General features: G+C 48.5%; 1 protein-coding gene across 1 annotated transcript in view; it reads left to right on the top strand.

Annotated features, from left to right (window-relative positions):
• SMAD6 (SMAD family member 6) overlaps nt 1–11,994 on the top strand; it is a 178,005-nt gene that overhangs the window by 137,621 nt on the left and 28,390 nt on the right. Inside the window, exons 3-4 of the mRNA XM_009995318.1 lie at nt 1,881–1,937; nt 3,624–3,701. Of these exons, the coding sequence (XP_009993620.1) occupies nt 1,881–1,937; nt 3,624–3,701 (135 nt within the window). The remainder of the gene's footprint in view (nt 1–1,880; nt 1,938–3,623; nt 3,702–11,994) is intronic.

The raw sequence follows: 11,994 nt of genomic DNA, 5'->3' as shown, positions 1-11,994 counted from the left end.
TTTTTCCGGCTTTTTAACCGTTTCCCCCCCCCCCGTAGGCAGAGGGATGGCGGAGGACACCGACCTCCTGCCGACGGGCCCTTTCTTGGCGAGAGCTTGGATTTCGCTTTTATTTTATTTTTTTTTAAATAATTTATTTTGCAATCCGGGATCCTGCCTGGCTTTGCATCGCTTCTTTGAAAGAAACTTCTCTGCTGGGCGTGCTTCCCTCCAAGATCGCTAGAGGCTGGAAGGGGCTTTTTTTTTTTTTTTGCGGAGCAGACGTGCGGTTGTAGGACGGGGCGTTCAGTTCAGAACCGGGCAAAGTTTCCCAGTGCCTTTCCTGCAGGGGGGGGTGTTTTCCCAGCGGTGTGTGGCTGCAGGCCCTGGGCAGGGAGTAGTAGAGAGCAGAGCTTTTATCGAGCGGCTCCTTATCGGTTTGATAGTGGGTGTCTGTGCCAGGGCCCCACCCGCTCCGCCCGGGCGCTGGGGACGGCGGCGGGAGCTCGGGAAGGGCCTTGATGCCCTTTTCCTCAAGTGTTTGCGTGACTCTCTGCAGAGACCGGCCCTGTTTGTGTTGGACAACCCGCTTTTCTGTGGGGTGACGGAGCCGAGTGGTGTGAAAACGCCTTGATGCTTCCAAGAAGTCCCCTATGGCAGCAGGTCTGGCTCCAGCGCAGGACCAGCCCCGCTGTGTGTGGCACAGGTTGTGTTGTTACATCCAGACTGGGACTTTGGCACCATTCTTTTTAAATTTGAGACTCTTTTAAGTGCCCTGTGAAAAGAGCATCTTGCTTCTGGGCAGCTTGCTCGCTGAGGGGAGATGAGGAACTTTTTCATAGAAGCAATAAATGACCAGGGGCCATCCCAGAGCCATCACAGGGGGGATGCTGAGCTTGTTCTTGCTGAGCTAACCCAGGCTGAGCTGCTGTTGTGTGGCTCAGTGCCCTGTGCTTGGGTCCGTGGGGGAGCTGAGGAGCACACTCTTGTTTCGGTAGTCTGGGGTCAGTGTGGTGCTGCTGACTTCTCAGGACAGTGTCTCACTAAAGTCAGTGTCTGCTTCAAGTTGCTGCCATGATAGAGCCCAGCCAGCTGCATGCTGCTCAATTTTAGCAAGTTATAATCCAAGAAACACAGCACTGCCATAATTCAGAAGGAAAAAAAACCAACTCAGTGACCAGTGCACAAAGTTGATGGAGGACCTTGGTCAGCCTTTTGCATGGTCTTGACTTTTGCAAGGGCAGCACGAGCCAGTTAGATGACCTGATTCAGCAAAGCACTCTGAAGGACTTGCTTAGCTTTAAGTGCATGACTGCTGATGTGCTGCTGCTTGAAGCTGAACGTGTGCTTGGGAACTTGGCTGAACCAAGGTCAGGGCGAGCGGGATCACGAGAGGCCTCTGCTGTGGAGCCTGTGTTGGGATGGATCAGAGTAACTTCAGTAGCTGAAGCCAGCCTGGCCCCTGGTGTCAGGCTTCATAAGCTGAGAGAGGAGTGTCTCATCATCCAGCACCCTTTTTCAGTCCTTATAATGTGTTCAGGGAGCTCGACGTGTGTTTGAGGCATGGTTGGAGGGTTGTCTTCCAACACAGATGATGGAAGTGTCATTCTTTGGCAGCAGGGTGCCATTTTGTGTGCTGTGAGTTACGGGTGTCCAGGCAGCGTAACGGGGTTTGCAGGAGAACTGCAGCACTTCCAGTGGTAAAGCCTGCTCTGAAAGGCCAGGGTGGAGCCCCCATTTTTTCAGAGGTTTGGAAAACTCTTTTTCTTGAGTTGCTTCCAAGTGGGTTTTCTTCCGTTGAGTGTTTATAAGGTTGGAACAGTTCCTACCCTGAAAGAGAAAGCACGAGGGTTTTGTTGAAGAACCCCACACAGCACTAACATTAAGTTTTGTTTTTCCAGAGTCTCCACCACCTCCCTACTCTCGGCTGTCTCCTAATGATGAGCAAAAGCCACTGGGTACGTGTTTTCTCTCTTTTGATCTCCTGGCAGCTCTTTCATGGTGCAGTCCTGGTACTGGTTTGAAGACATCCCTACATAGCACGTCAGGCAGAAGCCAACACGTCGGGATTTTATGGCTGCTCGTTATTTCTGAGCAAGCATCAGCTGACAGGTTTTAAGAAGTAAATGGATGGCAGTTTATCATACCAAATTATGGTGTAGGCACATGCATATTTTCCAAAATAATACGGAGCTCTATTTTAAATGAAGGCGTAATGAAAGGTTCCCTGACGCCGTGCCCTGTCTGCGTGTGTAATCTGCGGGGTGACAGAGCACGGGGGGAATGGGAGCTCCTGGGTGCCATTTCCATCACGCCCTGGCTGCTCAGCACTGCAGAGGAACCTGCTATTACCCTTCCTCTCTTCATTAAAATGAAGTGTAAACTGTTTGAAACCCAGTGCTCTGTCATTTCTGAAGGGCTTTTCACTTCTGATGAATTACAAAAGCTTTTTTTTAAAATAAACAACCTAATGAAAGTGCCTTGGGTGGGAGGGTGGAGATGTTCTGAATTGGCATCGCCACATCCTGACCATCCTTTCTCTGAGCCCACTTCTTGGTCAAGCAAACGGGAAGCAAAGATGCAGGAGGGAAGGGAGGAATTCCACGTCCCTCTTGGGATCCTTGCTGGGATCGGTGGCTGTGTCAGGAGTGTGGGATTTCTCTCTTCATCCTGTGGTCGGTGGCTCTGATTTATGGAGGGGAATGGCCCAGGCGAGCTGCAGGGACAGGGAGGAGACAGGAGGCAGGGTTTGCCAGGACATAGGAGCAGGACAGCTTGCCTGCCTGTCCCACCCTGCCCCAAGGGAGGGCGGGAGCTGCCCGTGCCAAAGGTGAGTCCCTGCTCTGCCAGACCTGGCAGCTGCCTGCAACCAACGCTCCTGCACCCACTGCCTGTCAGAGGGACCAGCTCCTTCATTCCTGCAGCCACGCTGCAACAAAGCACAGTGACCAGAGCATCTTGCAAAGTAAAATTTGCAGGTCATGGCTTTTCCCCCAGTGTTTGTTTTCTGTTAGGTACGGAGAAAAAATGGAGTTGTCCCTCCTCATGCTCCCACTTCCAACTTAATTCCCTTTAGAAACTGCTTGTGCTGCAGGGAGAGATGATAGTGAGTGACACGTGACTATTAAAACAACAGCCAGGGATTGAAATTTGCTTCAGTGGCTTGTTTGATTGGTAAAATAATAGTTAATCTGTGAGCAAACAGTTGAGCACTTAATTAGAGGGGTGTAAGCAAGAGAGAATAACAAAGACTCTTAACTTGTTAAAACAAGGTTTCCTTCGCTTCAGCAAAGAGGAAGGAAGGAAGGAAGCAAGAATAAACAGCTTCAAGAATTTTAATGGTGATAATTAAGTATAGTAACTATGAATTGTTTAGAGGCTTAATGTAACTTTATCCAGTAAGCACCAAGTTCCTACTTGTTTGATCAACTTAACTGCAGTTATTTTTGTGGTCGAAGCAATTCAGACTTTGCATTTGCATGGTAGAAGTACAAAGTTAATCGCTGCTTTCTGGCCCAGTGGAGAGTTTCTCTTGGGGAGAGGTGGGCTGGTAACAGGAAGCTCAAGTGTTCATGTAGTACTTGTGAAGACAGGAGGACAAAAAAATGCTTATTTTTTTTTTTCTTTTTTTTCTTTTTCCCCAGATCTATCAGATTCCACGTTGTCTTACACTGAAACAGAGGCTACAAACTCGCCCAACGTCACACCTGGAGACTTCTCAGGTTGGCAGATGTTTGCGCCTTCCCACACGTGCTGGGGAGCTGGTGGCTGGGGCAGGGATGCAGGAGGACCCAGGGGGGTCATGGTTCTCTTGTTCATTTACATCCTTGGTGTGAAAAGAAGGAAAAAAACAGCAGCAATTTGAGTTGATTGTTCAGAGGCGTCTGTGCTCCATGGGTTGTGGTAAGATGCTGTGTGTGGGACGAGTGTGCTGGGACAAGTGGTGTGGCTGCAGGGCCATGCACATCCCCCACGGAAGCCACCAGGACCTCTCCTGAGCCCTGGGGTCTTGGACTGGCATAAGGCTGGGCTGTACCCAGTCACCATTCTGGTGGTGGGAGCCATGAGGCCATTTCAAACTTTGTGGTGGTTCTTGCCGGATCTGCCTGGCTGGTGTTACCTCTTGGGTCCTGGCCCTGTGGTGCAAACCCTGCCTTTGGGAGCAGGGCTCCCAGCTCCCATCCCACTGAAGCACCCCAACAAAGCTTTTGCATAATTAGGTCCTGGTTTTTGCTCTGCCCCACCCCTGCAACCTTTCATTCATTTAATGGTGCTCTGTAAGGCCTGGGGTGCTTTTACCTGCAGGCAGGCAGAGAGTTGAGGCTTTCATTTGATGGTCTTGGGTTTTGGCTGCTGTGATTGTTTCGTATCTTAGAACTTGGGTGTCCAGTCCTGGGCTGGCTGTATGGAGGGCAGGAAGGACCAGTCTGTAGGACCAGGTTTAATTTCTCCAGAATAAATGATCTGGTTAATGGTCTGAGGACTGATGAACATGGACCAGTCCTCATCCTGGTGAGGTCCCGTGTGCCTCCTTCAGCAGTTGGGATGGGCTTTGCAGTGGGGTAGGATTTGGGCACCTTGGTGCTGAGTTGCCAGATTGCTTGAGTGCATGGATAGGGTTTGTTGCTCCCTCTGGGAGATGCTCTCAGTCAGTGGTGGAGGGAACCCTCAGGTCCATGAGCCACAGCTTTTTATTCTCATTCTCTGCTCGCAAAAGCTTGTGACTGGTTTGGTGAGACCTATGACTTCCTTGGGATGTTTAAGCTGATCCTGACTCTGTGGCACTTTGAAGAGCATTTAGACAGCACGGCACCGTGGTGTCATGGTGTGGTGGCGCGTTCCCCTCTGGGGATTTTCCCTTCTCCTTTCAGGTTCTCCTGCCGCGGTCGCCGTTGCCGCGTGCCGGCCTGCCTGGCTTCTGTTGTGCTGCCAAGTGTCCGTGGCAGGGGAACAATTGGTAGCCAGGAGTTGGATCGTTTGGGGTTATGCTGTAATAAATATCTGCTTGCAGTTCCTAACGAACATTCCTCAGGCTGGATGCACGTCCGTAAAGCTCCCCATGCCCATGGCTTTTATTGTAACTTGGTAATTGCCATTAATTATATCAGCTGAGTTGAAAAACTGGGGTTCCTGAGGATGTAATGGTTCAGCTTGTCTCGCAGCTGAGCTCTTTATGGGACATCTGGTGGATTTTCTGGAATAGAAGAGAGATTTTAGCTTTTACTTAACAATATAATGATAACATGTGACTGAGATTGTACTGAAATTGGATACCTCCTCTCCCCCTGTATAGTTTCCAATGGTGTAACTTTTAATAAGAGTCTGGGGCTGGGTGATTTATTTTTCCCCAGTGCTCATGATTGCTGAAAGAGGATAAGAGCTTTGCTGAAGTTAACCCATACTTGTCATCACAGGGAAGTAAAAGGAAAAAAAAAACACTTAGACTCAAGTCAATCTGCCATATTTCAGTTTGTTTATTGTCCATTTCAGCTTATTTAATAGGTCTGCTTGAAGTGTAGGTCTGTGTAAAGGGTACACAAAGCACATGGTCTTCCCTGCCTTTTCTCGTCTGTACTGAAGGAGCTCAATGTGCATTTAACTCCTGTTCCAAAAATAAGTACATTTTGGATCTAGCATCAAGCCACTACTATTTATTGCTTCAACTTTGATCATCAAAAAGGCTTTTGCTACTAAAACCACAAAACTCAATTTTGGATAACAAAGAGAACCATTCTTTCCCTGTTACTTGTTTACTTGATGAACTTCTAAACAGAAAGTTTTAGATTGAAGTTGAAGATCATCTCTGTCATAGGTATCAATTAAAAAAAAAATAACCCAACGTTTTTTTGAAGTCAACCTTTTCATAGCTGGAATACTGGTCTTAAAAATAGGAAGAAGTCTTGAATAAACTAGCAAGCTTACTATGAAATCTGGAATAACAGTCCATGTGAACTGGAAGCACAAGTTTTGAGTAGTAGTGCTTATGTGACCTTCTGTGTTGTGAGCCAGATTGATGGATGATACCCTAGAGTCCTCTTCATCTGAGGATCGAAGTGTTTGGGTCATTAAATGAAGCTGTTTGTCCAGGAATTGGTGTCCAGTCACAGCAGTTCCCTAGAGAGCAGGTTTTAGGAGCACATGTAGTTGGGTTGGGGATGCTCCTGATTTCTCAGTGAGGTGCAGTGGCTTGGGAAGATCTGGTTTGATGGGAAAAGGTACCTGGAGGTGTTTGATCCTGATGGTTCCATCTTTTGAGCTCATGCAGTGTCACATTCAGGCTTGTGGGGTTACAAAAGAGGGGCTTAATCTTTTCCTTATTCGCTTTTTTTCTGGACCCATCTATGCCTGGGAAGCAGAGGTGACAAAAACCAGCTGCTCTGGAAGTTGTATTCCAAGCCCAGGTGGCTCCTCTGGCCAGGGTTGTGCCAGTCCCCTGGGTTCTGGCAGAGCCTTGGCTGGTGTCGGCGTCCCCACGGCTCCCCAGGCTGGAGCCGGGAAAATACCAGGGAAAGGGCAGAATCCATCAAGGCAGAAACAAAAGCTCAGCCCCATGACTCATAATTGGTGGAACATTTGTAGTAATTTTTTTTTTTTTTTTTCCCCTCAGACTTGGCTCCTCCACCACATGCCAAGAAGCTGCTGTACCCGTTAAACTTGCCAGGCTTGTAAAGGGCCGCGCTGCTGCTGTGGGAACTGGTTCTGTACAGTGGGGACGTGCTGGAGCAGATGGGGTGGGCCACGGCATTCTGTCTTCCCCTAAATCCCACAGGGCTTCCTTGGGGAAGACTCTCTTAAAGATCATGAAATAGCCCTGCTCCTTGGTGTGCCCCTTGCACTGTGCACTTCATCTGTCTTGTCTTTCTGGCTAAGAAAAGCCCATGAATTCTTGCAAGTCACAGCCAGAGTTTTTGCTAGTGATGGCTGTAGACTGTGGAGGTTCTGAGGAGGGGAAGAGTTGAATACAGCTAGGAGGAGAGAAGGTGTTGCTGCTTGGAAGGTCTCCACAGTGATTTAACCACTGCTGTTGTCTATCCTTTAGAGAGTGTAGAGATGTTGGTGCATCGCTTTTCTTTGGAGCAATAATAAATGAGGATGAGTAATTAACTGTAGGAGCGTACAGGTAGGGATGGGTGCAGCTCACTGCTACCTCACAGCAAAGTCCCCAGCCACCATGCAGAGATCCCACACTGCTGGGTGTCTCCATGGAAGATACTGAAGACAGTACCAGCAGCAGTCAGTGCTGAGCTCTCACAGTACCTGGTTTTCCTCAAAGTGAGCGACTCAGCACCAGAGCCTGTCTCGTGTGCCCCTCGATGTCTGCCCTTTATTCCTCACTTGACTGGGAGTCATCCCAGTGTTTGTGTGGAAAGGTTCATGGTGGGATGGAAGTGTCTTTGTGATCCCATGTTGCCCACAAGGCTGGAGCCAAGTTTTCTAGAGGGAAAAGGCTCCTTCCTAAGGGCGGGTGTCCAGCTTGGAGCTGGGCATGGCACCTTGGCAGTGGAGAAAAAAGTGCTACCAGGGTAGAAATGAGAGCTGGGAACAGGAGAAGGGGAGAAGAGTGGGGTTTGCACCAGCAGCAAGAGGACTTGCAGGAAGCCAGGGAAGCTGCTGCTTTTGAGTTATCAGCAAGTAACTCTTAACAGTCTGTTTTCTGTTAGACTTTGAAATCAATTCACTTCCCATGTGCTCAAAGTCTTCAAGAGTTTCAGCTTTGAGGAGCCCATTTGTAGCTGGGAACATGCAGCCAAAAGAAATTGTGAGTTGGTGGTTTGCTGGAGAGATGATTGATTAATTTATCTCCCCACTCCAGACAGGTGGGCAGCCTTCCCCAGAAGTGGAAGCACATGCCTGAGTCTGCTCCAAACAGCTTTCCCAAAGCCTAGAAGATGACAGGCGTCATGTAGAGATGGGGTCTGCTCAGTGACTTACTTTGTTATCCCCTCCGAAGTTGATGAAGGATAATTGTAGATTTGACAGAGAGAGGAAACCAAATGGACTGGAGCTGATTTAAATTATTTTAGATTTTTTCAAGGCTTGGGAATGTGGAGAAGCTGTTTGTGGGGTGGTGGTGGGACCGGGGGTGTTGAATTTGGGGAGCAGGGTCCCTATACCCCCAAAGGAAGGAAGGCAGGAACGTGCCCATCCATCCCAGTTGGTGACTCAGCTCCCTGAAGTGATGCCACGGCGCCAGAGCCAGAGGGTTTTTTTCTGTTTCCAGCAATATTTAGGATGAACTCAAGGAAGCATATTTAAAATCTGCTGAATGGAGAAGGTGAATGTCTCTCTTCCTCTCCCCCCAGAAATAACAGACTGCAGGGATTTATGCTAACAAGGAAATTTATGAAGATCCTGTGTGTTAGGAGTAGGGAAAAAAAAAGCCTATAAATATGTAGGGCGGATATGTGTGGAAACTGGGCAAACATTGCCCTTTCCAGAGTGGGGGAGAGCTTGTGAAATGACCTGTTAGCAGGAAAAAAAAAAGATATTTTTCTCATTAATAAGGCAGCAATTTCTTCTGGGGGTGAAATGTTGCTTTTGCAACTTCTGATGGTTGCCTCTGGCTTTGGTGTGTCTCAATGCTGGGCTCCCACTGCGGTGCTGGCTCAGGTTGGCAGCACTTTGGACTGGGGGCGGCAGGATGGGTCTGACCCAGCAGGACCTCAGGCTGGGGGCTGCAGGAGGGGTCTGACCCAGCAGGACCTCGGGCTGGGGGCTGCAGGAGGGGTCTGACCCAACAAGGCCTCAGCTGGGGGCTGCAGGATGGGTCTGACTGGCAGCACCATGGAGCTTTTTAGTTCTTCCCCCCTTCTTATTGCAGAAGCATAAATCCATTAAGAAGGAAAAAAAAGAGCACAGCATATCTGTGCATCCAGTTTAATCACAGGCAGATGTTTATTTGGGCCAGTAATGGTTTTGGTTTCCTTTTTCTTTCATATTTAACTTTAGGTTTGCTGGCGTGTCTCGCCCTGCGCAGTCTATAACAATCAGGGTTTGGCTAAAAACCCTCCTTGTCGGAGGAGTGCGGGTGTTGCCAAGAGCTACTTCTTTGATGCAAAAAAATACATCCTGGAGGTGCTTTGTCAGATGTTTTTATATTAAACATTTTTCCTCCATAGTTGTAGTTTGCCAACGGGAAATAAAGTGCATCTATTTTCCAGCGTCGTTAGTTCAGAGAGGAATTCTGTGCTCGGTGTGAAGGTTTTTCCCACGTGACCGTGGATGGCTGCGAATGTTGGAATCCCCACCGGAGAGCGTGACCGTGGCGCAGCATCCTTCCCAGTGGGTGGGAGAACTTCAAAACAACAACCTGCCTTCACTTTGGGTTTGTTCTTGTGCAGCTTCTGGCCCTGCCTGGGGTTGACATCAAAGGAAACGTTGCAAACTACGGGGTGAATCGTGGAATTAAACCCTGAAAGGGGACGTAGAGAAGCTTTGGGAGTTGACATCCCTAGGCTTTCATTGCCTGTCCCCTTTGGAGAGATGCAGGTGTGCTCTTTTGTTCTCCAACAAATTTCTTTCTGAGTTGATTCTTGCATTATGTTTGTGCTTGCCATGGTGGGTGGCAGCTCCTGGAGTTCAAACACTTTGGAGCAGAAGGAGGAGGAAAGCGATCATTGATCCTGCAGCTTGTGGGCTCCTTGTTGTGTCCAAAGGCTGTTGATGACAGTGCTTCGTCCACGAGGAGTGTAGTGCTTCACTTGGGTTGTTGACAGGCAGCTGAAGATGTTGCCCAGAGCATTGAGACTGAACCAATACACCCCCATATACCTTGAATATCTATGTACCTCCTTGAAGAAGGAGCCCCTTAGATCCAGGCCAGGGAAGGTACTCCGTCTGCATGGTTGTTTCTCCATTAAAACTCTGAAGGGCAACTCAGGGTAGACCACCAAACCCAACAGCTGTAGTGTTGAGGTCTTCAGGAGCTTGCTCTTGGAGAGCTTGCTGATGACCACACTTCGATGACATAAACCTTTGTCTTGCCACCAGTACCCAACATCCTGTCTGAGGAAGCTGGTGACCCTGTCCGTGCAGAGCATGGGCATCTGGATGGAGGATGAAGTTTCATCTGAGGCTGTGCAGCCTCTCACAGGGGTGAGAGCAGTGTCCTTTTCCATCGCATTGATGGTGCCACGGGAGGAGGATGGAAAGGAGCTCCCACAGCACCCTGTGTGTAACCAAGGCTGCTGTGTCCCGAGGACCTGTCCACCCTGAGGACCATCTTTAGTTGAGGCAGCTCCAGTGATGTTCTTCATCTGAGCTGATGAAACAGTGGTGTACTCCATTCTTCCTATATGCTTTTCCCCGGGAGGAGCATCACTTCACAGGGAAGAACATCTTTGCTCTTCAGTTGTTATGATGGCTGATACTACTGCTTTAGCTCTCCAAAACAGACAATACTTAAAAAGATGTGGACAATCAGAGCTGTCCTTAGTCCGGAAGATGGAGTAAAACTAAGCAAATTAGCTGCTGGAGCTGTAGGATCATCTGTCTGGAGTGACACCAGTTGTCTGGTGCACAGGGAGTGGAAGAAGGTTGGTCTTATCAGTCTTTGGCCCCATGCCTAGTGCAGGATTAAAGCTGCTTTGCAGATGATACCTCTTTATTTAGGTGTGTACATGCAGCTTCTGGCTCTGAAGGAGAATTTGTGGTGATGGAGCCAGGCAGGACGATGTCCTGAAATGAAGGTACCACAGGCAGTATTTGGGGAGCACCATTTTGATGTAGGCAATACACTGAATTTCTCAGGATGTTTCTGCAGAGGAGAGTTGTTCTTTCCTCCTTCCCTTTACCTGGAACTGGGATGACTTTTCACAGCTAGCTGGGATGTTTTCAGCTTAGAAGTTCTTGGAGTAAGTACAACACCCAGACAAAATATGTTTTTGTCTGTGGTTCATTGAGTCGTTATGATGTTTGGCCTTGAATCACAGGATCATCACATCCCTCACTTCTCCAAGCACCTAAGCATCTCACTTAAAAAGAGAACCATCAGGAAGTAAGCAAGTTACTTAAAAGTAAATTAGTTTAATCTTTGTAGCCAAAACATTACGTTGTTGCACCCTCTTAGGATCTGGATATGGCTTTCTAGGTAGTAAAAGTTCTTTTGATGTAACTTGGATTGTGTCTTTTAAATAGTACGTATCTGTTGGTGTGTCTTCATTTGAACTTCCCTTGTTCTCTTCTCCTGTGCTTTGTTTCTAAACAGATTTGCTGAAGACTGGACATAGTGTATTTATGGCCTTTGAAAATGGTGACTGTTTTGAAGGAGGAATTTTGGCTTCTTCCAGGGACCTGTAGAGAGAGGCTTGTGTTCACAGTTACAGTAAAAGATTTTTTTTTGGTGGCACTTTGATGAGCGAGAGGTGTTTATAGGCCTGATTCATAACGGAGTTACTAAGGTTTTCCACGGAAATAACTTATTAAATCTGTGGCGCTCACAGAAACGATTGAAGTCTGTAGATTTGCTGTTCATCAAAGGCACCTCCTTTCCCAGCCTCCAATACCTAACTCAGCATTTTACCTCTGGAGGATGCTCAGACCCAAGAGGGCTGTGCGGTGTGGGGGCTCGAGACGTGTTTTAGTAAGGAATGAAAAAAAACCGCCCTAAGACAAACTGGAAAGGAGGGGGGGAAAAAAAAACACCTTTCAGGAAAAACATCCCTGGTCGTTGGGAGCTGCTGATGGTTAAAACTGGTTTTCTGGAACACTGCTTATTTGTGTGGATTTTACTTTGCTGCTCGACAGCCGAAAAGTACATCCCTTTACTGCCGCTGGCCGGGCTGCTGCCGGCTTTGAAGTGCCTCAAGCCCCTGGAACCACAGGTTCAGTTTACTGGCAAAGGAGACTCGGTTCTTTGTCCTTCCAAAGTGCTTGGGATCGGAGGGGATTAGGCACGTGGCTGCTGGCATTCCCAGCCCTGTCATGTGTCCTGCTGTGCCGGGGTCTCTGGGAGGGAGGAGAGAAGCAGGCTGCCTCCCTGGTCGCTGGGAATCGAGGGGGTCAGCAGGGCAAAAC

This window comes from Chaetura pelagica, unplaced genomic scaffold (assembly GCF_000747805.2).
Source record: "Chaetura pelagica isolate M959 unplaced genomic scaffold, ChaPel_1.0 scaffold453, whole genome shotgun sequence".
In the NCBI taxonomy this organism is placed as follows: Eukaryota; Metazoa; Chordata; class Aves; order Apodiformes; family Apodidae; genus Chaetura; species Chaetura pelagica.
This window is presented reverse-complemented; position numbering and strand designations above follow the sequence as displayed.